The following is a 27918-nucleotide window of genomic DNA, read 5'->3' on the forward strand; positions in this document are numbered from 1 at the left end:
AATTTGGACTATTATAAATGCATTTCTACCGTATGTTTTAGAAGTTACGAAATGCCGTCTTCTTTTCTTACACAGTACAAATTAGTGTTCTCCTTTACTCTAGATAGGTGAATTGTGGGTATAAAATACACAAAATTCCTCACATTATATTTTACATCATATATGGTAGCTAGCTATCTCCAAGTACATTTTCGCCTTTTCGGTAGCAATTGTAAATTTTTCTAAATCAAAATACATACTTACATGCAACATAATGTTCAGGCGTTGACCGACGAGCAAGAGCGTCGAATCTCTCCGTCGTCGTCTCCGACCTTGACTCCGATGCTCACAAGCTTCAAGAAGGATTGTTCCCAGCTGGTGAAGAAATTGTTTTGGTCGCCGGCGAAATCCTGCACTTTTTCCATGGCCCTTTTGTCTCTCAGCAAGGCAGAATCTGATTGGAAGAGTCCCCTGTGGGTATAGGTGACATGGCAAAATTGATGAGTTGGAAAATAGTATACACTTTTTTTTTTTTGAAAACATATTGTTTGGTTGTTAAAATATGAGTTCTATTATATGTACCCTCAAATCTTACCATTTTAATTTTATTCTCTAATGTGGCGGATGTTGATAAGTTATTTCTTTTATGTGGATCTCAATACAAGTGTTTAAATCAAAATTTTGTGTGTAAAAATAAAAGTTATGAGTATAAAGTGGAAGTACACATAATATTTTTCTTAATGTTACCTATGGAGCGAATTAAAGACCCCAAAGTGTGCAACTATACTAAGAATACCTTATTTGACATGCTCGATAAAAAGGGTGTTGGAAAGAGTCAATTTTTTAATAGTATATATAAGATTTCTCAAAAATTATCATACTCATCACGAAGCACATTATTTAGTAGTGTATACTCGGTAATATTTATCTAAAAAACATTTTTGTTTAAAGTACTTATACCTGTGTGCTAGCAAATCCTTGTAGTACTGGTTGTCAAACAAAGACGGCGTTACGGGGTCGTTGTTGACTGTGACGGCGTCGCTTGCTCCCGCCGGGCACTGCCGTGCTAGCTCCGCCGCGTATGCGTGGTCTAGGGCGGCGTCTATGGGGAGAAAGCTGCCATTGGAGGCCAGCTGGAATCTGTCGCTGAAAGCACTGCAATGGGCCGATCCTATGGTGTGTGCCCCTGCATTTGCATTGGTGTTTGGTAATCAATTAATGAATGGTATGTGTAGGTGTAAATGCATGCATGCGCCAACTGCCATACCCTTAGTGTTTGAGTTATTATCTTCTCCCAAAAGGTTGGAATCCTAATTCCAAGTCCACTCCAGTCTGATGATAGAGCATTTGGGAAGATGTAAGACCGGTGAGTTAGTGGGACGAGCATATAGATCTTTATACATATTATTACTTACAATTTCAAATTCAATCAATATTTCTAATAATTTATTTTTACCAACCAAACAATTAAATTCATCTTCCTCATTTTTTTTTCATAGAATTTCAATTTCACTCATCCTCAAAAAAATTTCCGTGATTTTTTTCTGAATACTATTGACTCTATTACAAGGTAATATCTGTTCTATAATTTCTCTAACTATTGCAGCCCAAAGAGTCAATACCCAACCAGAGTTGGATCCTGTGACTTTCCCTCAAGGGGAGCCACAGAGGTGTCATCTGAGCACAAGGTATTTGGTAAGAACATATAAGCCCACTTTGGTAAAATAGTTAGCTTATAGGCAAATTTTGGCTTATTTGACCACTATTAGTTGTTTGACTGGTTTAAAAATTAATATAACAGGGCGTTTGGTTGGAGGGATTTTAAATTCTCTTCCCACTTAATTCCCACCTAATTCCAAAGACCATTAAATTCCGTAGTTTGGTTGGAGGGAATTGGAATTGCAATTCCCCCATTTTCATGGAATTAAAATCTCATGTCCCCCTGGTATTTTAATTCCTGGGAAAAAAGATAGTGATGAGTCAAAATTACCCCTTCCTTTTTTAACTTAAAATTAATGTCTAACAACAATAATGGACATTTTTGACTTTATATTACTTATTCCCTTTCAATTCCCATGTATACCAAACATTGGAATTGAAATTCCTAGTAATTTTAGTCCTGTCAACCAAACACTGGAATTTAAATTCTCACTTTATTCCCAGTAATTCAACTCCCATGGAATTACAATTCCTTTCCCACATAATTCCCTCCCTCCAACCAAACGCCCTTTAAGTGTTTGGTTGATTAGTCTTTTGTATTCCAAAATGCTAAAATTCAAAAAGTTACTCAAAACAACTTTTTCAATTAGCTTTTTGAGAAAAAAAAAAATTATACAAAACATCTAACAACTAACAACTAATTTACCAAACATCTTTCTACAATCAGCTAATGTTATCAACTAGTTATACCCTCTAATTAACCCAATCAGCTAACAACAATTAACAGCTAGTCATTTAACAAACGGGGCGTTCTTGTGACACTTAAATCTTGGATTTAAGATATATATGCTTATACTTGGTGGTTGTGGGAATTGAAGTTTGAAGTGTACCTGAGAGGGTAACAAGGTCATCTAAAGACAGCCCTTTTGCAGCAAAGATTTTCATCATCTCATCCATTGTGAAACTTGTGTCTATTATGTTTGGTCTCACGTTTTTACCCAAACTAACCCTCCCATCTCTCCTCCCTGTCGGTATCGCAACACTTGGTCCCCCTACCTGCAGTACATACATGCCTGTTTAGTTTAACTAATAATAACAATTTTTTTTTTTTTTTTTTGTGACAGAAACCTGTAACAACTATCTAAAAGGTAAATTTGTTCTTTAAGTAGTAATAATTCATAAACCGCATAGATTGGAATATTACTATATTACTATACGTACAAATTCAACTGCGTCTCGAGCAGCCAGGGCAATTATATCAGCACAAGAAACAGTTTCAGGACAGAAGATCTCTAGCACTCTCTTTGCCGAATCAACGGTGGAGAATCCTCCCACGGACTTGTTTGCTGGATCACTCCTCTCTGTGTCATTTCCTTGCAACAGTATAGATGCATCGCAGCCCTGCTAAGCAATGATATATGTACACTCATTAGATTTACTTTATATATACATATAATTCGAAACAACTCTCCCTCATTATGGTCTTTTGCTAATTATGATCAAAAAGTGATACTCCGGATATACTTAACAGGCTCTGATACAGTGTTGTAATAGGGGGCTATAATGTCAATAAGTCAAATGACATTTAAATTGAATATAAAACTTATAGTCTTATAAACTCATATGTTCTGTTATTTTATCAATGTGAAACTCTTAACAAAGGCAAAGGCAGATCATACCTCAACAAAGCAGTCGTGGAAGAGGAGGCGGAGAAGTTTTCCGGGGAGGGTGGGGTCCACAGAAGAAGCCGATCTCACGGTGTTCTTCACTATCAACTCCGCCGACGGGCAAGAAATGGCGTAGAAGTTGAACGAAAGGCTCGACGCCGACGCCGGAGACAACAATTGCAGCATCATCAGAGTCGTCACGGCGACAACGTTGTACAGATAATGGAACCTCCGGCGGCGGCACCGGCATGTTGGTGCTTTCTCCATGGTTGCACAGTACACTGAACACTGGCTATATATTGGTACTAATAAGCAAGAAGGATGTTTTAATTATATATTTATCTGTGTAAGGCTTTTTTGCAAATTTTGTGGTGGAATAGAATGGGTCGACATGGGGAGAGTAGAATGGTGGAGTTATGGGTGCATTTATTTGGCTCAGTATTTACTCGTTTCTGACAAGGTAGGAGGTCGATGAGCTCCTAATTAAGCTAGCTGCAGGAGTTACGTGTACTGTTCCAACACTCCATCTCACTTCCAAAATTGACCATTTACAACTTTTATATGAAAAATAAATTTATCAGTGCAATATGAAAAAATAAAAATAAAAATTGGTGAAGGTCACAAGATCGAATTGCTGGTGATAGGAATTGATTCTATGAGTTATAAATCTAAAATATATGGACTCGAAGGTATGTGCTGATCTTTAGAGCACCCCAATAGTTGCAAATTTTGAGAAGTTTTTGCATGACTAGGAAAGAGAAGAAGGAAGGAAAAAAATAATAAATCTTTAAAAAAAAAGTTTCTTTAACGCGATTGTAGCGAGAAAAGCTATTTTTCTTGGGGGGTCCCAAAATTATAGAACCTTTGAGGGTACACATACCGGAAATCAGTCATTTTACAACACATGGCGTTTGAAAACTGGATAATTCAGTCGGCCATACATCTTTATATTAAAGCAATCCAGTCTTTCACAAGTGGTTCTATGGTGTAGTGGTTAGCACTCTGGACTTTGAATCCAGCGACCTGGGTTCGACTCCCGGTAGGACCTTGCCCAGCTTTTTTCTACATTTTAAGCATTCGCAAAGTTATACTTTAATAAGTTTAGCCCAACGTGACATGAGTGTGTTAGGTTGTCAACTATCTTAATATGCTTAAATATTACGGAGTAATTATACTGTAACTTAAAATATTACATTAAATTATTATTTTTAAATTCCAACATTAAAAAAAATGACCATAAACTTTTTTCAATTTTTTTTTCTAAATTAAGAAATGGCAAAGTTGTTTTCAAACAAGTTTTGGAGACAAAATATTTGCAAAACAAAAAAACGCAACTTTCATAAAATTTGCATGCAATACGGGTGGTTAGATTTCCATCCAAACATTATAAAAAATTCACGAAGTGTCTTTTGAAAATAATATTTCTCTTTATTACATAAGAATAATGTTATCGATGGTTGCCTCCACAACAGAGAATGCGGTGTTACGAAGAACACTCATACTAGATTCAGTATAAAAGATAACACATTAAGGAGTTGTTGACCATCATTGGCATTGGTTGATTAACGTGTTTATATTTTGATGTGACGATAAAATTTCTTTAGCGACTTATGAATTGACAAATTCTATTATAGTTTATAAAATGGTTAAATACAGTTAACAATTAATAATCAAATGCAATAACTAGTACCATAGGAAGATGTGAATATTAACTTAGTAAGAAATAAATTCAAAATAAGAAAGTAACATTACTCGTTATATAATTTTAATGTGCAAATATGTGATACATATTAAAATTAAAAGTAACATATTTTCATACTCTTTTAAAAATTGAACTTTCAATTTTAATATTACATAGCAGTCTCAAGAGTATTGGTTTTTGTAAGCCAACTAGAAAAGGGAGGAAGAGAAGAGGGGGACAAAATGAAAAAGGAAAATAAAATTTACACACTCAACTTGGCGCATGCAACTGAGCGTGACAATGCAGTTAGTTATGCGACGATTGTTTCCATTCTCCTTATTCAGTGAGTTTCACAAAAATTTATTATTTGCAGGAGAAACAAACTTTTAAGAATCCCACCTCCATTACTCTAAAAACAAATCTTAAATTGTTTGGTTAGCAAAAAATCCCAAAAAACTACTAATAAGATTGGCCTTAGCAATATGCTTTAATGAAATTTTGTAGTATTAAAAAAATTACCCATAAAGAAATGATCGACTGAATGAAGCATAATTTCCGTACTTGATAGTGACAAATTCAATTTTTTCTATCACTTTCCCGATGTAGTAAAAAAAAAAAAAAATGCAAAGTGGATATAACTGGAATTAATTAGAACTAACAAATGTAGAAGTTCAAACTTCTATCCCTTTGGTAGTCACTATTTCTTTCTTCACCAGTTCACCCCTAAAACCTCTTTAAAACCCTAAAGAAAAATCTCCAATGCCTCTCGAAACCATATCCAATTAGTCCTTAAACATGTCTCTTTCCATCTCTTCTTCTTCTTCTTCACTATTCTCTCCTCTAATTCCTCTCCGCTCCGTAAGCATTTTCCACTGCTCTCCCCTTAATACTCACGTTAATCTTTGATAAATTCTTCATTTTTCGCTAATTTCATCCTCAGGAAACTAACAGAAGGCCCTACGCGTTCTCGTATTGGAAGAACACGGTGAATAGAAGGATGCAGGTAGTTGCAGGGGCGAAGCGAATAGTTTACGGCAAAGAGTGCAGACAGGGGTTGCTGATTGGAATCAACAAACTAGCTGATGCTGTTTCTGTCACTCTAGGGCCTAAAGGTGAAATGAGTTTGTTTTTTAATCTCTGAATAAGGAGGTTTTCTGTAATTTAGAGCTTTATTAAACATTTCTAGAAGGTGCTTGTTCCAATTGCTTGAAAATCTTGATATCTCTAGGATATAGTACCTCTATAAACAATTTGAAAATCATATTTTTATCTGACTGTGAATGAATCACGCAGGGCGGAATGTAGTCCTGTCGGAAGGTGATACTGTTAAAGTAATAAACGATGGTGTTACGATTTCTCGAGCCATTGAGCTTTTTGATACAGTTGAAAATGCTGGGGCAATGCTGATTCAGGAGGTCAGACCTGTAAGGCTGAGTGTGATTTCTGCACTAATAATTGATCAATCAAATACAAGTAAATTTTCTGTATTGTAGGTAGCGACTAAGACAAATAGTTTAGCTGGTGATGGTACAACCACTGCCATTGTTTTGGCCCGTGAAATGATTAAGGCTGGGATGCTTGCTGCGTCTTATGGAGCTAATCCCGTTTCGTTGAAAAGAGGTATGGAGAGGACGGTGAAGGAATTGATTGAAGTTTTGAAGAAGAGTAGCTTTCCTGTTAAAGGAGCTGATGATATAAAGGGTACAGTTCTATTTCATGTTCAGTTTTTATTGAATTTCAATGGTAACTCTTCCCTTTTGTTATCGCAATGTCGAGGGAGTGAACTTCTATGTCTTTTTTCATTCGTACAGCTGTTGCTTCAATATCATCTGGGAATGATGAATTTATTGGGAACTTAATAGCTGATGCAATTGAGAAGATTGGCTCTGATGGAGTTATCTTTATTGAGTCTTCCTCCTCGACTGAAACCTCAATTATTGTTGAAGAGGGAATGAAGGTATTCTGATATGAGAACTTTATATATGCAGTCATAGAAAGAGAACCATACCATGCAAAAGGCTGTAGACACCAATTTGATACAATTATGGTTTATCCTGAATCAAAGTTTTGGCCCTTAAAATTTTTCCATGGGAATGAATGCATTGAGGTAGTCACCATTCCAAATTGTATTAGTAGATCTTTTAAGGATCAGATGCATGTCTCAATGACAAACTTGCAAAGAAGTGCTTTGAAACCCTTCATTTTGCTCATTATAAAACACTAATATCCAATCTGAAAGTTCCATATTTTATACAGATAAAAGGAATATTGTCATTTAGTTAACACTTGTGCCTTATCTAAATTCTCAACATTTGCATGCACATTACACACTCTTGTGTTGTTTCATGGTTTTCTTGATTCGTATCCAGGCATTATTTTCATGCAGATTGACAAGGGGTATATGTCGCCTCATTTCATTACAAATAAGGAAAAATCTACCGTAGAATTTGAAAATGCGAGAGTTCTGGTGACTGACCAAAAGATATCAACTGTAAAAGAAATTGTACCCTTGCTAGAGAAGGCCATCCAATTGAGTGTTCCACTGCTAATTATTGCTGAGGATATTTCGTTGAATGTTTTGGAAACACTTGTTACAAATAAGATGCAAGGAGTACTCACTGTCGCTGTAGTAAAATGCCCAGGCATTTTACATGGAAAGAAAGCTCTTTTGCAAGATATTGCTCTCATGACAGGTGATTTGACATGCTTTGTTCTGAAATATATATATTTTTTGAAAGTATGCATAGGGTGGTCTCTGAATCCTTCCCACTGCTGAAGGGATGATTTCCAATAGTTTCATTTTCTCTGAATAAATCAGATTAGTAGTCATGAAAGGAACCTTTGGTTGTCATGCTTCTTAGAACATTATGATCGAATGAAGTATTGCTACTTTTTTCTTTAGTTTCTGTTTCTGACATTCTGATTCACATAATCATATTGGAAACAGGGGCTGATTTTCTATCTGGAGAGTTGGGGCTTTCCCTTGAGGGAGCAACCTCTGATCAGCTTGGTATTGCTCGAAAGATAACCATAACAAACAATTCTACTACTATTGTTGCTGATCCTTCAACTAAAGCTGAAATACAGGCTAGAATACTGCAGATAAAGAAAGATCTTGAAGAAGCAGATAATAAATATTTGTCAGAAAAGCTCTCTGAAAGAATAGCAAAACTCTGTGGTGGCGTGGCTGTAATTAAGGTAAACCCAAACATTATTTATGCTTTTGCAAGCCATGTATGTTTCTACTTGGTGCTCGTCTTAAATAGTTACTTGGGTTAGATTATTTGATACTGAGCTAGGTTCCATGTTCAGGTTACTCTTATCATCTTACTCATGATGGATAAGGAGTAATGTATTGCAATGAATTGAACTTGAATTTGAAAATAGATGATAGTAATGCTGGTCCATATTGATAAAGAGGAAAAAAGGACAATAAAATATCTGATGCAGAGTGCCACTACTAGTTTCTGGTCTGAGTCAAATAGTGTTGCATTTACTAAAATTTTAAGTCTTCTGCCATCCTGCCTTTATTTCTCTCTATTCTTTTTGGTACATCTGAGGGGGTTAGGGATTGAACCTGTGACACTTTTCTAAAGTAACAGGCGTATGCTACTTGACTACAAAGGTTTTTGGGTATTTCTCTCTTTACTTTGTTAAATAAAGACTAACAAATATTTATTGTTAAGGTTGGAGCTCACACTGAGTTGGAATTGGAAGATCGAAAGCTAAGAATTGAGGATGCAAAACATGCCACATTTGCTGCCATGAAGGAAGGTATTGTACCTGGTGGTGGAGCCACATATGTACACCTCTCGAAAGAAATACCTGCCATTAAAAGCTCTCTCCAAGATCCAGATGAGCAAATTGGTGCTGACATAGTAAAACAGGTATTTTGTATATCTTTATTATTTACTTCAACATACAATTTGGCAATTTTTTTGGGGTACTTTAGTGCCCAGTTTTAGTGAAAAAACTAAATACTGAAGGAAGGAATTTCTGCTGTTGTCATAGGGCTCTAGTGGGTAGGGACTCTATGGTCTATTTTGGATTGAACTTCCGGAATCTTAATAATTAAAAGTATTTTGTTATGCAAGAATATGCCTTGTAACTAGTATGCTTCTGAGCTTCAATTGTAGTCATATTTCTGTCGACTCCAAATTCCAGGCACTTCTTGCTCCTGCAAAGCTTATTGCAGCTAACGCAGGAATTGACGGAGAGGTAGTTACACAGAAGATTCTAGCTTGCGACTGGAAAATGGGATTCAATGCCATGAATGGAAATTACGAAGACCTCATAGCTGCTGGTGTTATTGATCCCTGCCGTGTATTGAGGTGTGGCCTTCAGAATGCTGTCTCAGTTGCTAGTACAGTTCTAACAACTCAAGCTATAATGGTGGAGAAAACAAGAACAAGGAAACCTAAGGAGGGCATTCCCAAAATTCCCGGTATAACTCCTTATTAAAGTCGAGATGATGCAGGTAAAATCAAACACAGAAGGTCAAGCCAATCTTCCATTTGAAGTGATGGAAAACGCTGAATTTAATGAGATGGCTGCAGAGTTTTAGACAGCCATATACATTCGGGGCAATCGCGTTGGCTCATGGTTCTTCATGAGGAACTGTAAATTTCCAGAAGCAGAGAAGGTACAACATCTTGCACATGCATTTGCTCTGGTGTTTCTGCTGAAATGTCAACCACCATTAACAGTGTAGAGAATAGAGATGAAAGGTTGTTGATTCCAGGTTCTGATTGCTCAGTCACTTCTGGGTTTCTGGATTCTCAATGATAGCTAATGATGTCCAAATTTCAAAATTGGTTTGCGGAATGATGATTTCGGTATAGAAAAATCTTGGTTCTTATTTTTGCATGGTCTTGAATTCTGTGGAATTTGTGTGAAATGTTTATTTATTTCTAAAAATAAGAGTACAACAAACCATCTTGGTTTTTTGTTTTTGTTTTTTTTTTTTGTTTTTTGTTTTTGGGCAAGGACTCAAGATTGAATGACTTGATAACTGTAGTGTGGGAGTTTCACCCTCTTGTGGGGGGATTCCTTGTGGACAACACCAGATATTGATCCTCTCATTTAATAAATAACGGAAGACCTTAAGTAACTGTTTCATTCACAATTTTGTCGGTCTAGAGTGTAAAGACTTTTTGGGTGAGATTTTTTTTTTTTTAAAAAAAAAAAAAGAAAAAAATGAATTTTTCTATGAATCCTACAAGCAAGGAAAGGAAAGGAAAAAAAAAATTATTAATAAATACAAAATCGAAAGAGAGGAAAGAAGCTATATAGACCTAATACACTCAAACGAGATAGAAATAAGTGAGTCTATTTGTTGATTAAGTCTTTTAAATTATCTACCACTTACGATCATACGTTCAACACTAAGCCTCCATCACTTTGAAAGTAATTTTACAAAGTGAATTTTAATAATTTTTTATAATTTTTTAAAATTTTTTTACTACGTGTAAACATTGTTCTAGACTCGATCCTCATAACTTTCCTCCATATAATCATTCCGAGTTACTCTTCCAAATTAGACCAAATATTCACACCATGACGTCCATAATATCTTGAATTGGACCTGATTATTTTCAATCACATTCATCATGGGCCGCTAATATAGTGCTCTTGAGTTTAGCCTATTCCATGTTAAAGACGTTACTAAAGAGTGGGTCCCCAACATCTAATTTTCCATGTTTAATTCTTAAAATCCAGACTTAAACATTGATCTAAATTTGCTGAAAAACTACTTTTCACATACTATCCCCACAATAACACCATATATCTCTCCAAAAAGGCAAAAAGGTTCAGAAAACAAGTATAAAATGATGATAGTTGGTGTACTAGAATTCCTTTCCTTAAAGAAGTGTCAATTCATGCCAACGTGGCACTCCCCTCAATTTTCACACCTATTTATACCACCCTCACATCCACTCCAAACTATCCATTTCGCCTCTCTTAATTTTGCTTCTCACTACTCTCACACTGTGCCGCCACCTTTTCCGCATGGACGGAGTCGCCGGAAACTCGCCGGACTCTGACATGGAGACCCGAATCGAAGAGATATTCTCCCCGCTGTTCACCGACGACGACGACAGCGAGGCCTTCCCAGAGACAATGGTGGAGCAGATCGTGCAGAACATTTCCAAGGAGTTACTTGCCCTGGACAACGGCGACGGAGACGGCGGCGTACAGCCGGAATCAATGGCGGCCGGCGAGGAAGACGATTACTATGAAGAGTGGATCGCGAGTATTCTGAGTAACTTCACGGAGGAAGAGTTTGCGAGGTGGGCTGAAGAGTGTGAAGAGTTCCTTGGCTACAACAACTAGGTCGGAAAATTCTGCGTTGTTAGTTGTGCTGTTTGTTTGTTTGTGTGTCTTTGGTTTCTACTTAGTTTGCTTTCATAAATTTAAGTTTAATTTGTTGTTGTTCTTCTTCTTCTTAGCTTGGAGTTGGGCTTAGTTCATACACCAAAGGCACTGTAAAGTTAGTGTATGTGCTTTCTTTCCGTATATCATATGAAACATGACTCTATTATCCATATCTCAAATACCAATTTTAGTCACACTAGTATTAGCAAACTGAAAATTTTGGTCAACATGGTTAATTTCTACCAATTTACATCTACAACTATTGTTTTAGTACTAATTTTCATCCACTACTATTATTTTAGTGTTAAAATTCATCACACCGATCACCCATCCGTTTAAGATATGTCAAAATATGAAATTATTAAGAGTATTTTTGTCCTTTACAAATTAAGATCCTAATTTGGGTATGGATACAGAGATTTAAGCCCTAAGATCGATCTCAATTCACAGTTTTCCTCTTCAAATTAAAGTAGGATGAGGAGAAGAACGGTGAATTGAGATCAATCTTAGGGCTTAAATCTCATTATTCATGCTCAAATTGGGATCTTAAGTTGAAAAGGACGAAAATATCACTTTAGATTTCGGCATGACTTAAATGGAGGGGTGACCTTCGTGATGAATTTTGACACTAAAGCAATAGTCGTGGATAAAAATTGGTACTAGAACAATAGTCATGTATGTAAATTAGTAGAAATAAACATGTGGATCAAAACTGTCATTCTGCTAATACTTGTAGGACCAAAATTGATATTTGTTCCTTTTTTTTTTTTTTTTGGGTTATATCTAACCCCGAGGTGGTTGAGCAATGAGCATAAATACTTAGAAACACACTATTTAATTTGGTATCCGACAAAGGACATACATATTGAACATAAAACACATCATTAACCGAATAAGTCTAGTCTAAAATTGTCTCACCACGAGACGTGTAATACTTTTAATAAATGCTTAACAAATTATTGCATTTTAACTAAAAAGCATTAAGGTATGAGACAAACACACACGTCTTACTCTATTTATTAACCTGCGACTTTCTACATACAATAATTGTATTAATTTTGTGTCTGATTGTTGTCACGGACTTGTTCTCTCTAACAACGTCACGAGCGGCCTGGGATGGCTAAGAAAGTGAGTAAGGCAAGAACCTTTCAAGAAAGATTACTTGAACTCTTAAATTCTTGGGAGTTTGTTTACAAATGAGCCCTATGGGGATCGAAGTATTTATACTCATTCCACCTCCTTAATGGATAGTGGAGATCCGCTAGATCCTATGACTAAGAATTAATATTTAGAACCATCCCTAAATCTCTACACATCCCTAAAATTGTACAAGATTCTAGAATATGTAGCAAAGTGCCTTGTACGTTATACTGTGCACCTGAAAAACTACTACGAAAATACACATAAATTATTTTTCAAAAACATGCGATGATAGTTTTATAATTACAATTGCGTAGATGCTTGATTGTGCAATTCACATAGAACTATAGGAGTAATAGTTCTCTCTCTCAAACATTTTTTTTTTATAACTTAAAATTTTCATCTTCACTAAAATATAACATAAACTTTATGGACATATTTTTAGACTTTGAAAAGATAAATCATATCGATTTATTTTCGATATTCAATATTAAAATTTTCATTATTTGTCAAGAATTAAATTTACTAAAAGCAAGTTTTACGTGACGCTTGTTTTTGTGTAGAGATGTATTGGTGCATGAAAGCTAGGTAGCGGTGTGATTGATAATAATAGTATGGATTAGTAACGGACGTAGTTACTAGTTAGGCGATGGAATCGTAAGCAAGAGGGCCACGTTCACGTCCATCTCACGCCGTCAAGCTCCACATGTTAGTAGCAGGTAGCCAGTACCAATTTTTGTGTCAGTATTCGCTGCCTTTCTCCCAACTAATATATTGTCACTTCCCCTGCGTTATTTTTCACACATTTTTTTTTTATTTTTTTATTTTTAGTCAGGGGACGATAAGTATTAAATAAATTATATATCAAGCACTTTGTGCTCATGACATGTAGTGACTCTTTTATATAAAAGATCATGAGATTGAGTTTCAATTCTTCATGTTTCAACCGGAAGTATAAATGAACAGATACTACAATGTAATAGAGTCAGTAATCCTAAAAAAAATTTATATAAGTCGAGCATAAATTCAAACTAAAATAAAATTTATTGACAGATAGCTACAATTGTCCAATACCTGAGGCAACCATAGTTGTCCAATACAAAAGACAGCCACCGGGACTCTTTAAATATAAAATTTAATTTTTTTAAATTCTAAATTAAAAATGAAAATTAAATAAGTTATATAAGTCGAGCATATAATGTAATTGAATTTTCTAATTAAAATAAACTTCATTGACAAATAGTTACAGTTGTCCAATATAATACCTGAGGCAACCATAGTTGTTCAATACAAAAGACAGCCACCGAGACTCTTTAAATACAAAATTTTAATTTTTTTTTAATTCTAAACTAAAAATGAAAATTAAATAAGGTATATAAGTCGAGCATATAGTGTAATTGAAATTTTAAATTAAAATAAACTTCATTAACAGATAGTCACACTTGTCCAATACATGAGGCAACCATTGTTATTCAATACAAAAGATAGCCACTGAAATCTTTAAATACAAAATTTTAATTTTTTAAATTCTAAACTAAAAATGAAAATTAAATAAGTTATATAAGTCGAGCATATAGTGTAATTGAATTTTCTAATTAAAATAAACTTTATTGACAGATAGTCACAATTGTCCAATACCTAAAACAACTATAGTTGTCCAATACAAAAGACAGCCACCGATACTCTTTAAATACAAAATTTTAATTTTTTAATTCTAAACTAAAAATGAAAATTTTGGATATGGATTCTAGGTAACCACAAACATTTTACTTAGTTATCAAGTCAATAATAATATGTTGAACCAATAAAGTTGTTGCATATCACATTTAAGGCATGATATAAAGTTAAATCGTTTGTATTATAATATTTGAACTTTGGTAATATATATGCATATTATATATATTTATTTCGATGGAATTGGTATCATCCAAAAATTTATGATATTAAATTGAAAAATATGCAAATAAAAACTAAAATATCGTAAGAACAAACAGATTTGAAGTATTAAACTTTTTTTAAAAACCATTAAAAAGAATTGTTTATTGTTTACGTACTATTCTTGGCATGCAACTGGTACATCATAGGATCGTACCATTCTCGTGATTATAGAGGTATTCTAAGAGTTGCATACTTTTTATATGTAAAAATTTAGATACCTTATCCAAAATTGCCCATCATGAGAGAATGCACCCATTAATAGTTAATCTTATGTCATGTGGTTCTCAAGTTCTAGTAATACAATTTTTTTTAAGACTACAAGAGAAATTTACAGTTATTATCTAATGGTGTGTATAAAATGTGTAAAAATTGTAAACTACACATGAGAGATAACTTGTATTAAAGTTTACAAGAGAGGTACCCACATTGGGTGGATGTTGGTAAGAAACAATTAAACTCGTGATCTTCATGTATGAAAATCATGCTTCATCTATATGATCGCCTATTCCGAGGTCACATTTAATCGCATTCGCACACACTTAATCTAGATCAATCTAGACCATTAAATTTATTATATTAATGCACAAGATTTTATCTCACAATCTCTCATATATATATATATATATATATATATATATATATATATATATATATATAGTGAAAGGTTCCCGTGCGGTTGAATGCTTCCCGTGCGGTTGCGCGGTTATTAATGTGCGTGAGATTTGTACTCAATGTGCGTGAGTGTTGTGTCTAATGTGCCTGAGATTTGTACTTAATGTGCGTGAATGTGTAAAATGCAGCAGAAAATATGAATATCAGCTTCTTCCCCATCCCCAGTACCTGCACTCTGTGAGTTGCTTCAGAATAACTTCGATTATTGGGTTGCTCATAATGTGGTATGGAATATGTTGGCCTGTGCTTATTCGACATCTGAGATGGTTGCTGATGCTCTTTTTGTTATATCCAAGATGAAAGATTTGAATCTTCAAGTTTCAATAACGACATATAATAGTGTGTTGCTCTGCTTTACTGATGTTTACTATGAAATAAAAGTTTCCCAAAGTGAATACACAAATTCTATCCTTATCAATGGTCTATGCAGACCGATCTTGGTGCGAGAATCTGGAACTTCTGTTGTTTGCTTCAATTCCAGATTGTTGAAAATTCTCTTATTACCCACGCACATTAAGCACAAATCTCAGGCATATTAAGCACAATAATCTGGCACATTAAGTACAAAACTCACGCATATTAACATGACGCACATTAAGTACAAATCTCAAGCATATTGAGCATAACACTCACGCACATTAAGTATAAACCTCACGCACATTAATCCACTGCACAACCGCACGGGAAGCAACAAATGCACCTGATCCCTTCTATATATATATATATATATATATATATATATATATATATATATATATATATTATGATATAAAAGTTGTACTATACAATATTTTGAATAAATATATATACCCATAGCTACGTACCGTTATAACTTTCGTTATCTTTTCAACTATTGTTACCACTTACCATGCATCTGTATCCACCATATATTTTCTTATATTCTTCAATAATAATAATATATTCACATTATATATTGGAGTTATATGTTAGTTATTTCCTAAAATATAAATATCAAATTTATAAAAATATTTTACATTATTATTATTTACAATAAATTAAATATCTAACATCTAAATCTAAAATTTTAAGATAAAATACTAATATTGAGCACAAATTTTTGCGCATCGCGCATAGAAAATACTAGTATATAAATACAAATGGCACATGACATATCGTTAAAGAAAAGCAACACTTTTACTCTTTGAAAGTAAGTTAATTTAAACAAATTTTACCCCTTAATTGTTTAAAATGTTACACTTCTAGTCCCTAGCGCTATATAATTGTCAAACTCCATTAACATATGACTTATGAGGTTATTTACTTATCTTTATCATTTAGGATCAATAATCACTATTAAAAATAACGTTTACATAGATAAAATGAGACTTTAACCATGGAAATTGATTCTAAATGTCAAAAATAACCTCATAAAAATAGTTTGCAAACCGGGCTTGATAATAATTATATAACACCAGGTTCGTGACGACTAGTTGACAACTTCTCTATTATTTTCAGATAGATGTTCTGATACCCTTTATGCTATCGATTTATTCCTTTTCTTATTTTGGATTTATTCTCTCCTGATTATAAAATTATTTTTTAGATTTTTTAAATATTTTATCGCTCCGAGTCCAACATTGTGTTTGACATTCAACAACATGTCATCAATTACTTTCTAGACAAGATCATGGTCAGCAATAGCTTTTCAGACAAGATCGTGATCATTAATAACTTTTCAGACAAGATTGCGTTGATTGAGGTTTTAGCCGACTTTTTAAATTCTAATACAATCATATCTCTTCTCTTCTTTTGATTGGTGGTTAGCAACAACTTTTCAGACAAAATCGTTATTTTTTAGGTATCGGCTGACTTTTTGAATTCCAATACAATCATATATCTTCTCTTCTTTTGATTGGTGGATAACTGGTGGATTTGTGTTAGTCAACTCTTCAAAGAGATTAAAAATTTCAACAAAAACTTTCACAATATGTTTGGTTCACAAAATGACACTTGAGAATATAAATCCTATTCTATTAGAAATTGAATGTTCTAGGACTAGAGTAAGAATCATATTGCATTGTTTGGTGTTGGTCTCGCCGTCTCGGTGAGGGTCAGGGTACAAGTCTAGAGGGGGTGTGAATAAATTTGTAGAGATTTTCAATAGATTTTTTGAATAGTTAAAGCAACCGGGATTTAACTTTAACTTCTCGTGAGTATGCACAACGGAAATTTGTTTTAACCCTTTAATTTTAATGTTTCTTTGCACGTTATCTTGTTCTTGTAAAATGTTAGGTTTGGTTTTGAATTTATGCAATAAAAGCAGGAAATAATTAAATAGAACGAGGGAGAGAGTTTTTATAGTGGTTCGGCCAACTCAGCCTACTTCACTCTTTTCTTGAGAACACTTAGGAGGATTGCACTATACTTCTAGTACAATATTCGAACGTTCACATTTTGAACACAAAGCCAGCTTTGAACTCCACCAGAATTATCAACTCCTCAATGAGTTTAATCCGCCCCTTTCTACTTCTATAGAACAGAGAATACGGTTGGAAGAAAATAAATTTTTCTTTCTTCAACGAAGAGAGCTTGGCTTGAAGATCTTGATTGTTTATTGTGAAGGCAGCTCAAGTCTCTTGTAATATGGATATTAACGTTCTAGCTTGTCTCTCTTTCTCAAAAAGCTTTTAGCACTTGATAATTTAAAAATGACCATAACTTCTTCAGTTGTATAATATGGTATTTATAGGTGAGTGAAAAAGGTCCGTTGGAGGGAGAACCAATTTCAAACGGCTATGTACCAGCGGGTAATCTGAAAGGTTGGTGGGTGTGTTAGATTTTCGAGCCGTTAAAGACTTAAATTGCGTTGAACATATCTTTTTGTTCTACACAAAATGTCAAGGCATTTAAGGAAATATCTTTTTTGGGATGTGTTCCTAAGACTCACTTTGCCTTGGACACATTTGCTAAACATTTTAAGGTTTCGGACTATTTAGCTCAAAAAATGTCTCGAGCAGTCCTTTCAAATGGTTAACTAGGTTAACACTTCGAACCTTAGACATCTCAGATACGAATGATTGACTTTACCACTCGTCCCTTTTTACTCCTTGAAAGGTAGGTCCTTCATTCTCTTCGACCTTTTGCAACCTTTCGGTTACGAATGGTTAACCTTACCATTCGTTCTTGTTATACTTCGAAAGGTAGGCCTTCCACCTCCCGGCCTTTGCCACCTTTCGGTCTTGATGTCTTTTACTCTTCGAATATTTAGTCTTCTGATCTTCATCTCGGATCATTCGAGAGTTAACCACTCGGGTTACTCTTCGAATCATTTGATAAGATTGACCTCTCGAGTTAATAATATTCGGATAAATTGAGTTGTCACTACTCGAGGTACCATTCGGTTAGATCGATTGTTAAGCATAAATAACCTAAGTCTAGAAAATAAAATAATTTGGGTCTAGAATTCCTATAAGTTGGTATCATCAAAATCCAAAACAAAATATTCCTAACATTTGGTTTGTTGGAGGATTAGATTTTGTTAGGAATAAAGTGTAAATGTTTTGATGAGCCAAATATGTAACTTTAGATCCCCCATTTTTTATTTTTTTTTTATTTTGTGTTTGGAAGTCAATTTGAGTCGAGCCAAAGCCAAATTCGACGACGGAGGAATATTTACAAGAGTTTGAGAAATAACTTCTTGTAAATCATTTGCTTCCACTTTACACTCATGGAAAGAAGTAGAGAAAGGGAAGCAATTTCGCAACAATATCTTCAGAATGTGTGTGTGTGTCAGAGAGAGAGGGAGAGAGGGAGAGAGAGAGAGTTTTCGTTAATATTTTTTGTACATTATGCTATAAAAGATGTACTCTATATTTTTTTTTTGGATAAAAATATCATCATTTTTATAACTCCTGTTATCTATTCTATTATTATTATGATGCTCAAGTTTTAACCATATCTTTTATTCTATTCTTTAATGGTAATATTTATCAAGTATATATAGACAATAGATTAGATCATTAGAATAATAAAATAAATAGTTAATGATTATAAATAAAGATTGATAATTATATATTTAATTTACATTAAAAATAAAATTTAAATTTGTTAAAATGGTTTACATTATCATTAGACAGTATGTAGTATAAATGCTTTTCCAATATTTTTCAAATAAATTTGATAGTTAGAATTGACTATTTTAATAATAAATTGCAAAAGATAATTTGAATTAAAAAAAATTAAATGATTTTAGCTTGACTATAATTTTAATATTGAGCATAATTTTTTATGAATTATACATGTCATACACTAGTGTGTACGTACACACGTCGTGCTGCAAAGTGTATCAAGTAAAATTATAAAATGCATTTAATTATAGTAAAAGTACACAACATTCAAGATTATTATTACACTTTTATATATTATTAAGTGCACTTTGTACATTATATTGTAGTATATATAATATATTGCTCGATGCACTTTTGAATATCATTCAATACATTTTGTAGCTCAAAATATTTAGCAAAATGTGATCGCATTTTTCCTTAATAATTGATAAACGACCTACATCTAATGCAAATGTTAAATTAAACACTCAACTTTTACATCAATAGAATACGAAATGCTTTACGCAAAGTAAATAACACATTGCCTCAAAACAGGTAGTCGAGTAAGTGAATTATGATTCTCGTAATAGAATGTCACAAATTAGTTCTTGTCAACACTCTCTCGGTTTAACATGTCACGCACGATCTTCATAGCGTGATTTACCTTTCTTATGTGATTTACATATTATCAAACAAAAGTCAAAATTTATTCTTTACATATTCTCAAATATAGACTGTAAATTTCTTTCGTCACTCAAAATAAATAAATAATTCATTGATTCATATTATAAAACTAAATAAATAATTCATTTATTGAGTTAATACCTAAAATGGTCCTTGACTATAGTGGTTTTTCTCAATTTCGTCTTAAACGACTTTGGTGACTTAATGTATGTAGTCCCAGACTTTTGTGTTTTTGTTCAATTTAGTCATTCATTTGTTATTCCGCCAATTTGGTTTTAAATAGAGGGACAATTCAATAATTTCAATATTGACATCATTTTACTCCTAGACCTGCGAAGTGCGAAATCCCTCTTTCTTTTACAAATTACTCTCAAACTTGCGAATATAAAATTTGATTCTCAGGTCTAAGAGTAATTCTGCGAGTAAAAAGATGCCAATATTGAGATTACTAAATTATTCCTTTATTTAACACCAATTTGACGGAATAAGAAACTCCTAGACTGAATTTAGCAAAAACACAAAAGTCTGGGACTATATTATGTCACCAAAATTGTTTAGGACGAAATTGAGAAAAACCACTATAATCGATGGCATTTTAGATATTAACTCTTCATTTATTCATATTATAAAACTTGGTGCTATGGATTGAATGATTGATGTGTGATGAGCAAATTTGGATAAGGCATTGAAAAAAAAAATAAGGAAAAAAAAAAAAAGTTAACGTTAACGTATAAAGCGGCCGTGGTCTTTTTGACTCTTTTGCTTACCTCTATAGTCACGAGAATGGCAAACCATTTGCATGACGGCGTTACCACCCAAAAATAGGCATCACATACGTAGCCTACGAAGTTACGCAATTGTATGACGACTCTCCCATGCATTACATTCTATATATGGGGCCTTAAGTTTTAAATGTATATATCATACTTCAATTTTGTTTCTTTTTGCAATTTTTTTAATTTCGTCAATTATATTTCTAGATCATAACAATTTGAGGAAGTCTGACTGCTACCAACCTAGTACTAAATTCGAAATATTGTATTCAAGGTCGGTATTAAAATAATAGAGATTGTATGTAATAGTTTAATTTGAACATATATATGCTATATAATTGTTAGTATCATATTGATGGTTTATTGGGACTGGTTCATCATAAACTAAGTATGGAATTATAAAATGAGAGTTATGGAAATACTAATATTATTGCTCAGGCGCTAAGCCTAAAAGATAAATAATAAAGGTTATAGCCCGCCTAAATAGACTATAAAGAATTATAGAATAATATTGGTAATCTAGGTTGGTTTACTTCCTTATGAACATTTGTCAGCTAAGATTACAAGACAAGATTCCCTCGTTATCATCTAAAAGAAATGAATATTTTGTTGGGATAACATAAGTTTAAAAAAAAATAAAATATTTTGTTTGTTTTTGCAATATTTTAATTTGGTCAATTATATTTCAAGATGATATCAATTCGAGGAAGATCTAACTACTACCAATCTAGTACTAAATGTGAAATAGTGTATTGAAGGCCGGTATTAAAATAATTTTTTTTTTGTCAACTTAAATAATAGAAAGGGCCGGTATTAAAATAATAGAAATTATATGTGATAGTTTAATTTGTACATATGCTATTTGTTTTTTACTTTTTTTTTAAAAAAAGTAAATATTTTTTTTTAATTACTACTAACTCTGTTACAATGTGTAGTATCTGTTCATAATGATTTTCTTAACTTAATGAAGCACAAAGAGTCAATACTGTCCCCATTAAGGATTATATCCTATTAATTACGAATGTAATTATAATTTATAAAAAGAATGGTTAACTACTAGTAGTTTAAACTTCTTATTTCAAGACTGATAATACAAAATTATACTATACTTTAGCTGTTCAAAAAGTATTAGAGTTAGCTGTTACTCACTGGTATGTATGTGCTGTTTTCCTAATCAAAAGATAGGCCAGGGCCCAGGAGAGCATCCTTTCTCCTGATGTTACAATTAAGTTCATTTTGCCTTTTACCATGAAAAATTGCTTTTTGCCATGAAAAATCAATCGGTCGTACAATTATAATACGTAATAATAAGTCATTATTTATGAATGTGCTTAATTATTTGATTAACTTATTGAGAATTCTTTTTATGAAAATATTAAAATTAAGAATGCATGTAATCATATATGTATGAACTTGCGTGATTTTTAGTTTCTAAGCTACTTGACCGTCATGATATGTGTTGTATTTTCTTTTGACTATTCCAATGACGTGCATTGAGTTGTCTTGGTAAACCCTGCTCTAATGTAATGATTACTCCGCACTTAGATTTCTTTATCATTTTAGATAATTATAATATGCTATATATATATATTGCATCAATTTTATTATTATTATTATTATTATTATTATTTCCTTTTTAACCACTAGTTATAAGAGAATATTCGAATTGATGATTTCTTTTGATTTTGTGGTAATATTAATATAATAAAACAGTCATATATTCCTTACTACGGAGTAATTGTGATTTGGACACGACCCAACCATGCATGCTAGGCTCAGCCCAACTCCTCGCTCTTAGAAGATGCAAATGACCTAATAACACATTTCGGAATACTCAATGGCCCATCTCTTCTAGGAAATGAAGGCTCGATTGATCCAACGCAAATTATATCGTGCACCGCGGTGCATAATCGCATCAAAACGATGTTGTTTTATTTAATGAAGAGAAATGGAATCCGTTTCGCGCTGTTCTGCAAAAAATAACTTTGTTATTCAATTTCATTTTGTATACACTGCAGTTTCAGTTCAACACAACTACAGTTTCATTTCGATATAACTATAGTTTCATTCAATATTTATACACTCAAATATATGAAAATGTTATTTAATTTTATTTTATATACACTATAGTTTCATTAAAACACAACTACATGATCATTTCGATATAATTGCAGCTTCATTGTACGATATACACTCAAATATGTGAAATGTTATTCAGTTTCATTTTATATATATTGCAGTTTCATTTTACCACAACTACAGTATCATTTTGATATAATTGCAGTTTCATTTGATAATATAAAAATAATACGTAGGGCAGTGTCGGTTTAGATACACTGTAGTGTCACTCCATTAACACTAACAGTGCACCGTTTCTTTACTTAAAGAAATGCCGCCGTTTTAATGTGCGGTGCATAATCGATTATGCACCGCGGTCCACGATATAACGACTGATTGATCCAACTCACCACATAAACTATGAGAGTATTTGGTAAATAATTATTAGTTGATTGAATTAGTAAATTTAACTAGTTGATAACATTAGTTGATTGTAGAAACACGTTTGGTTAATTAGCTGTTAACTGTTAGCTTATTACATACAAAATGACTTTCTCAAAAAGTTTATATATATATATATATATATATATATATATATATATATATATATAGGTGTACTATTTTTTCTTTTTTTTAGTTAATCGTCTAGGCGTTCGTTAGCATAGGTCGTCTAGGCACTAAGTAATATTACTTTACTATTTTACTAGCGTCTGACGCCTACTGCAACGATGATACTAAGCAAATTATCCAACTAATTCGATTGGAAGGATATATTTAAGTGGGTTTTCCTTACAAGCAACATTAGCATAGGTCGTCTAGACACTAAGTAATATTACTTTACTATTTTACTAGCCTCTGACGCCTACTGCAACGATGATACTAAGCAAACTATCCAACTAATTGGATTGGATGGATATATTTAAGTGAGTTTTCCTTACAAGCTATTCTAACATAATTAGACTGGTAGAATTTTGTTTACATCTCAATCTAGTACAGTCTTGTGTAATTCTACATGTTTGTGTGGCTAACGTTAGTTCTACATGGCAACAAGCAACAACCTTCTACGCTTCTGACTTCTATGCATGTTCAGTGTCCACCTCAACCCCACCCACCCCGCCACCCACACCCTCCGCTCCGTCGCCTTTCCCCGTTAAACCGCCGCCGCCTAGAAACCAGAAAGAAAGAACAAGATGGCTTTGCTCCTGCTGCCTTTTGTCTCCGATCTTTATCTCCCAAAGCATTCCCACTCTTCTTCTCTTCCATTCCCAACTCCTAAACCCCAGATTCATTTTCCCCGTTGCCGGAAAATCTCGAAGAAGCGCGGCTCCAAGTGCGCTGCAATTGCAGAGAAAGTTGGGGGCGATGGGGAGAGTGTGATCTTGGGGCTCACTAGCCAAGAATTGAAGGATGAGAGGGTGGTGGTGGAGTACAATTGGGCTGAGGAGTGGTACCCTCTCTATCTCACCATGAATGTGCCTGATGATGCCCCTCTAGGGCTCACTGTCTTTGATAAGCAGGTGGTTCTGTACCGGGATGGCAGTGGGGTGCTCAGATGCTTTGAAGATCGATGCCCCCATAGGTAATTCTCCCCTTTTCTCCTTCCAAGTTTTTGTCTTTCTTGTAAGAATTTTTGGGTCATGTGAGTTGGTTCGAGCCCTGGATTTGATTGTGACCATTTTGTTGTGTGTTTATGTGTGCTGAGCTCGAGTATGGAGATAGCTTTTGGTCCAATTATTGTTATTTAGAAGGATAATTGGAAAAAGATATTGAATTCTGGGTTAACCCCGCCTTGTGACTTTAGCTACCAGAGGTAAACCAGCCTAGATTGTTTATAGCTGATATGTCTACCAAGACGCCAATAGGCCACTCTTAGCTAGATTGTCCATAACTAATATGCCTAAACCAAGAAGGCCAATGGGCCACTCTTAGCTAGCTAGGTAAACCAGCCTAGATTGTCGATAACTAATATGCCTAAACCAAGAAGGTCAATAGGTCACTCCTACTAAGAGTCGAACTTAGAACTTTGTGGTTATCGAGCTAATAGTCTGACCAATTTGGCTGGGTTGCTCCTACCTTGCACAAGTCTTGACAGTCGAGGTCTAGAAGTGCTTGTATAGGTCATGAATGGCATGTTGTGATCTTATGCATGTTTGGTGCTTGAACCAATATTTCCATTGTATAACCATGTTGATAACGAGCTATTAGTAGTATGTATGTTAATGGCACCCTTAAGGTAACTCAACCTTCCAAGTCATAGCAGGTGAAACCACTCTGGTGTGCTTCAAGAGCTGCGCTAATCACATGTTTCTTCCTTGTTGTAGTTTAGTAGGATTGTTCAGTTTTAGGGTTAAACTAACTAACTGGTTAGATTCAACCTTTTAATGTGGTTTGGTATGTGTGCTTTATAGCCCAGTTGAGTGACCTCAGCCTAATTTTAGATTCTAATATAGTATTAGAGCTTGTTCGGTCCACTTTTGGTTTATATGCAAATGCTATATGTTCTCAATTTAAACTCAAGAAATGTCCATCTTTGCCTCTATTTTTATCGTACCGTTACCCCATAGCTGTCCCCGTGGTTAATATGCCTTCCACTAAGGCGTTTGGTTCAAGTTATATCACATAATCCTAGTAGTAATGTGAACATAGGAATGTTATATACCAAAAAATGTGAGACATCTCGAGGAACGTGAGATTCCCGAACTTGTTTTATCTGTTCATTTTTTGCCATATTCATGGGAATCCCAGTTTCTCAAGTTATGTGAGATTCCCATGAATGTTACATTAGCTAAAAACATCCCTCGAACTAAACACCCAAGGTCGAAATGTTATAGCACTTTCTACTGCTTCACAAAGCCATAGCTCTATCAGTTACCCAATTAACTATAACTGAATGTTTGTATACAAATTAGCTTGAAATATGGCATTTTCTCTCATCGACCTGCATATTCCAGCAAGGCTATGATTACGTGCTGACCATAATGCTTTTATCTCAGGTTAGCAAAACTATCTGAAGGCCAACTGTTTGACGGCAAACTTGAGTGTCTATATCACGGTTGGCAATTTGACGGGGATGGAAAATGTGTAAAGATACCCCAGGTTTGATTTCAACAACCATTGTTGTGATCCATAGAGAGAAAAATTTGAGATTTGGAAGTTGAAATCTCGGTGTTCATTGTGGCTGTTTTGTTCATTCTTTACAGTTACCCGAAGATGCGAAAATCCCGAGGTCTGCTTGTGCCAAACCGTATGAAGTAAGGGACTCGCAGGGAGTGATATGGATATGGATGTCTCACAAAACGCCACCAAAACCCGAAAAAATTCCTTGGTTTGAGAACTTCGATAGGCCTGGCTTTCGAGATATTTCGACCACCCACGAGCTCCCGTATGATCACTCGATTCTTCTCGAAAACCTCATGGATCCTGCCCATGTCCCTATATCTCATGATAGAACAGATTTTACTGCGAAGAGGGAAGATGCTGGGCCTTTATTTTTCGAGGTGACGGAGAGGACTGGGCGTGGTTTTGCTGGTTGGTGGGGCAGAAAACCGGACCAAGGGAAACCAAATTACATCCCGAATTTCTTACGGTTTGAAGCTCCATGTGTTCTTCAGAACAACCGGGAAATAATTGGTGAGAACGGGGCGAAGGATTACTTTTCTGGCCTCTTTCTTTGCAGGCCATCTGGGCAGGGGAAATCCATGCTCATAGTGAGATTCGGGAACACGAGGGAAAGACCGGGGCTACTAAAGTTCATCCCGGATTGGTTCTTTCACCAGAACGCGGGCAAGGTTTTCGAGCAGGATATGGGGTTCCTGTCCTCCCAAAACGAGACGCTAATCAAAGAACGGGTGCCCACGAAGGAACTCTACTTAAATTTGAGATCCTCGGACACTTGGGTAGCCGAGTATAGAAAGTGGATGGACAAAGTTGGGCACGGGATGCCTTACTATTTCGGGCACAGCTCCCTTTCCCCTCCCGAGCAGCCGGCCGTGGTCGAGCACGCCCCCGCGGGCCTCCTTGCCAGCCTCTCGGCTTCCCAACCAGCCAAGGGAGGGCTCGGGACGATGCACGCTCCGAACTTCGCCAACAGATACTTCCGACACGTGATCCACTGCAAGTCCTGCAGGGGCGTGGTCAAGAGGTTCGAGACGTGGAAGAACGCCCTCGCTGCCGCCGCCCTCGTCTCGACTGCGGTGGCGATTCTGGTGTCGGGAAGGCAGTGGAAGGCGGCGTTCTTGCTCTCGATGGCCCTGTGCTTGGCCGGGGTATATGCCTGCTCTACTGCAATTGCCATGAATACAACAAACTTCATAAGGACTCACAGAAGGCTGTGAATCCAGAGAATTTAGTTCAGATTTGGTTATATATAGTTGCATGCAGTTTTCAAGATCTTAAAACTGTGAAGGGAGGATTAGAACTTCCTCATTTTAGCAGTAGACTAGGGGGGGTTAGCTTTGTGGTATATGGAACTCGATGTGTTTTTATTGGCCAAAAAATATGAAGATTGTACAGAAACTTGGGATGCTTTATTTTGAGTATTACTAATCTGCAATTATAATTTCTTCTTATTTTACTAAGCAATTCTTACTCTTGTTCAATCATGTCATCCTCACCACTTATTAAGTTCAGGTCTTATATGCTATGAGTAGAATACCAACTAACCCAAAATTGACTAATAAGTTAACTATGTTACCAAACATGTCCAATAATTTGTTGAAAAGAGTTAATACCATCCAGGGTCCTCCGAGTTTTCCCACGTTTAGTCTTAAACTTTTAAATTGATCACCCGTGATCTTCGACTTTCAAATTATTACCATCCATGGTCCTTTAATTATCAAATTTTAATCAGTCATAGTCTTCCTAGATGACCAGTGCTGGTTAAATTTTAAAAGTACCATGGATGGTTACTTGGACCACGGATTGTAATAATTTGAAAGTCGAAGGACCATGTGGTCAATTTGAAAGTTTAGGACTAAACATGGTAAAACCACTATACCCTGGATGGTATTAACTCTTGTTGAAAATCTACTATATAAGAATCTAAGAGAGTTAAGCCTGTAATGGGTAGAAAAAATGACGGCCAAATATTTTAATCAAATGAATGGCTCAAATTGACTAGATTTTAATTTTTCTTTAAGATTTCCTACTTTAAAATACTTATTTTAAAAATGTTTTGGACATTATCCCAATCGTACAATGGGTAGGTAAAAAACTAGTAAATGAAT

The 27918-nt window shown here is 34.6% G+C and overlaps 3 protein-coding genes, 1 long non-coding RNA gene and 1 other non-coding gene across 6 annotated transcripts; 3 read left to right on the plus strand and 2 right to left on the minus strand.

Annotated features, from left to right (window-relative positions):
* Positions 1 to 44: 44 nt before the first annotated feature.
* Positions 45 to 3695, minus strand: LOC109171949 (peroxidase 46). 2 transcript variants are annotated; one of them, XM_019321064.1, is made up of 5 exons: positions 3318 to 3695; positions 2860 to 3039; positions 2529 to 2694; positions 940 to 1165; positions 45 to 450 (listed from the first exon to the last, which is right to left on the minus strand). In XM_019321064.1, the coding sequence occupies exons 1-5, from the start codon at positions 3570 to 3572 to the stop codon at positions 258 to 260; spliced, it is 1020 nt and encodes a 339-aa protein (XP_019176609.1). In that variant the 5' UTR covers positions 3573 to 3695; the 3' UTR covers positions 45 to 257. The 2 variants fall into 2 exon arrangements, with proteins under 2 accessions (XP_019176609.1, XP_019176608.1); XM_019321063.1 differs by having other exon boundaries at positions 2860 to 3042.
* Positions 3696 to 4277: 582 nt separating this feature from the next.
* On the minus strand, positions 4278 to 27695 carry LOC109171958. The gene is made up of 3 exons (XR_002052672.1): positions 27685 to 27695; positions 23574 to 23581; positions 4278 to 4351 (listed from the first exon to the last, which is right to left on the minus strand). It is a non-coding gene; the product is annotated as an uncharacterized LOC109171958 (long non-coding RNA).
* TRNAQ-UUG lies at positions 4282 to 4353 on the plus strand. Its single transcript has one exon. It is a non-coding gene; the product is annotated as a tRNA-Gln (tRNA).
* LOC109171945 (chaperonin 60 subunit alpha 2, chloroplastic-like) lies at positions 5686 to 9921 on the plus strand. Its single transcript, XM_019321059.1, has 9 exons — positions 5686 to 5844; positions 5927 to 6098; positions 6280 to 6401; positions 6480 to 6687; positions 6798 to 6943; positions 7373 to 7679; positions 7934 to 8184; positions 8673 to 8873; positions 9151 to 9921. The coding sequence occupies exons 1-9, from the start codon at positions 5782 to 5784 to the stop codon at positions 9445 to 9447; spliced, it is 1767 nt and encodes a 588-aa protein (XP_019176604.1). The 5' UTR covers positions 5686 to 5781; the 3' UTR covers positions 9448 to 9921.
* Positions 23635 to 27222, plus strand: LOC109171946 (protein TIC 55, chloroplastic). Its single transcript, XM_019321060.1, has 3 exons — positions 23635 to 24272; positions 25687 to 25789; positions 25894 to 27222. The coding sequence occupies exons 1-3, from the start codon at positions 23884 to 23886 to the stop codon at positions 27025 to 27027; spliced, it is 1626 nt and encodes a 541-aa protein (XP_019176605.1). The 5' UTR covers positions 23635 to 23883; the 3' UTR covers positions 27028 to 27222.
* Positions 27696 to 27918: the final 223 nt, after the last annotated feature.

The sequence above is a fragment of the Ipomoea nil genome, unplaced genomic scaffold (assembly GCF_001879475.1).
Source record: "Ipomoea nil cultivar Tokyo-kokei standard unplaced genomic scaffold, Asagao_1.1 scaffold0382, whole genome shotgun sequence".
In the NCBI taxonomy this organism is placed as follows: domain Eukaryota; kingdom Viridiplantae; phylum Streptophyta; class Magnoliopsida; order Solanales; family Convolvulaceae; genus Ipomoea; species Ipomoea nil.

Coding starts and splice junctions, on each gene's coding strand:
- LOC109171949 (XM_019321063.1), bottom strand. CDS start 3,572: ATGGAGAAAGCACCAACATGCCGGTGCCGCCGCCGGAGGTTCCATTAT. Junction 3,043..3,317: donor TCCACGACTGCTTTGTTGAG/GTATGATCTGCC, acceptor ATCATTGCTTAG/CAGGGCTGCGATGCATCTAT. Junction 1,166..2,528: donor TGACCTTGTTACCCTCTCAG/GTACACTTCAAA, acceptor ATGCAAATGCAG/GGGCACACACCATAGGATCG.
- LOC109171945 (XM_019321059.1), top strand. CDS start 5,782: ATGTCTCTTTCCATCTCTTCTTCTTCTTCTTCACTATTCTCTCCTCTA. Junction 6,099..6,279: donor TGTCACTCTAGGGCCTAAAG/GTGAAATGAGTT, acceptor TGAATCACGCAG/GGCGGAATGTAGTCCTGTCG. Junction 6,402..6,479: donor GGGCAATGCTGATTCAGGAG/GTCAGACCTGTA, acceptor TCTGTATTGTAG/GTAGCGACTAAGACAAATAG.
- LOC109171946 (XM_019321060.1), top strand. CDS start 23,884: ATGGCTTTGCTCCTGCTGCCTTTTGTCTCCGATCTTTATCTCCCAAAG. Junction 24,273..25,686: donor GAAGATCGATGCCCCCATAG/GTAATTCTCCCC, acceptor CTTTTATCTCAG/GTTAGCAAAACTATCTGAAG. Junction 25,790..25,893: donor AATGTGTAAAGATACCCCAG/GTTTGATTTCAA, acceptor CATTCTTTACAG/TTACCCGAAGATGCGAAAAT.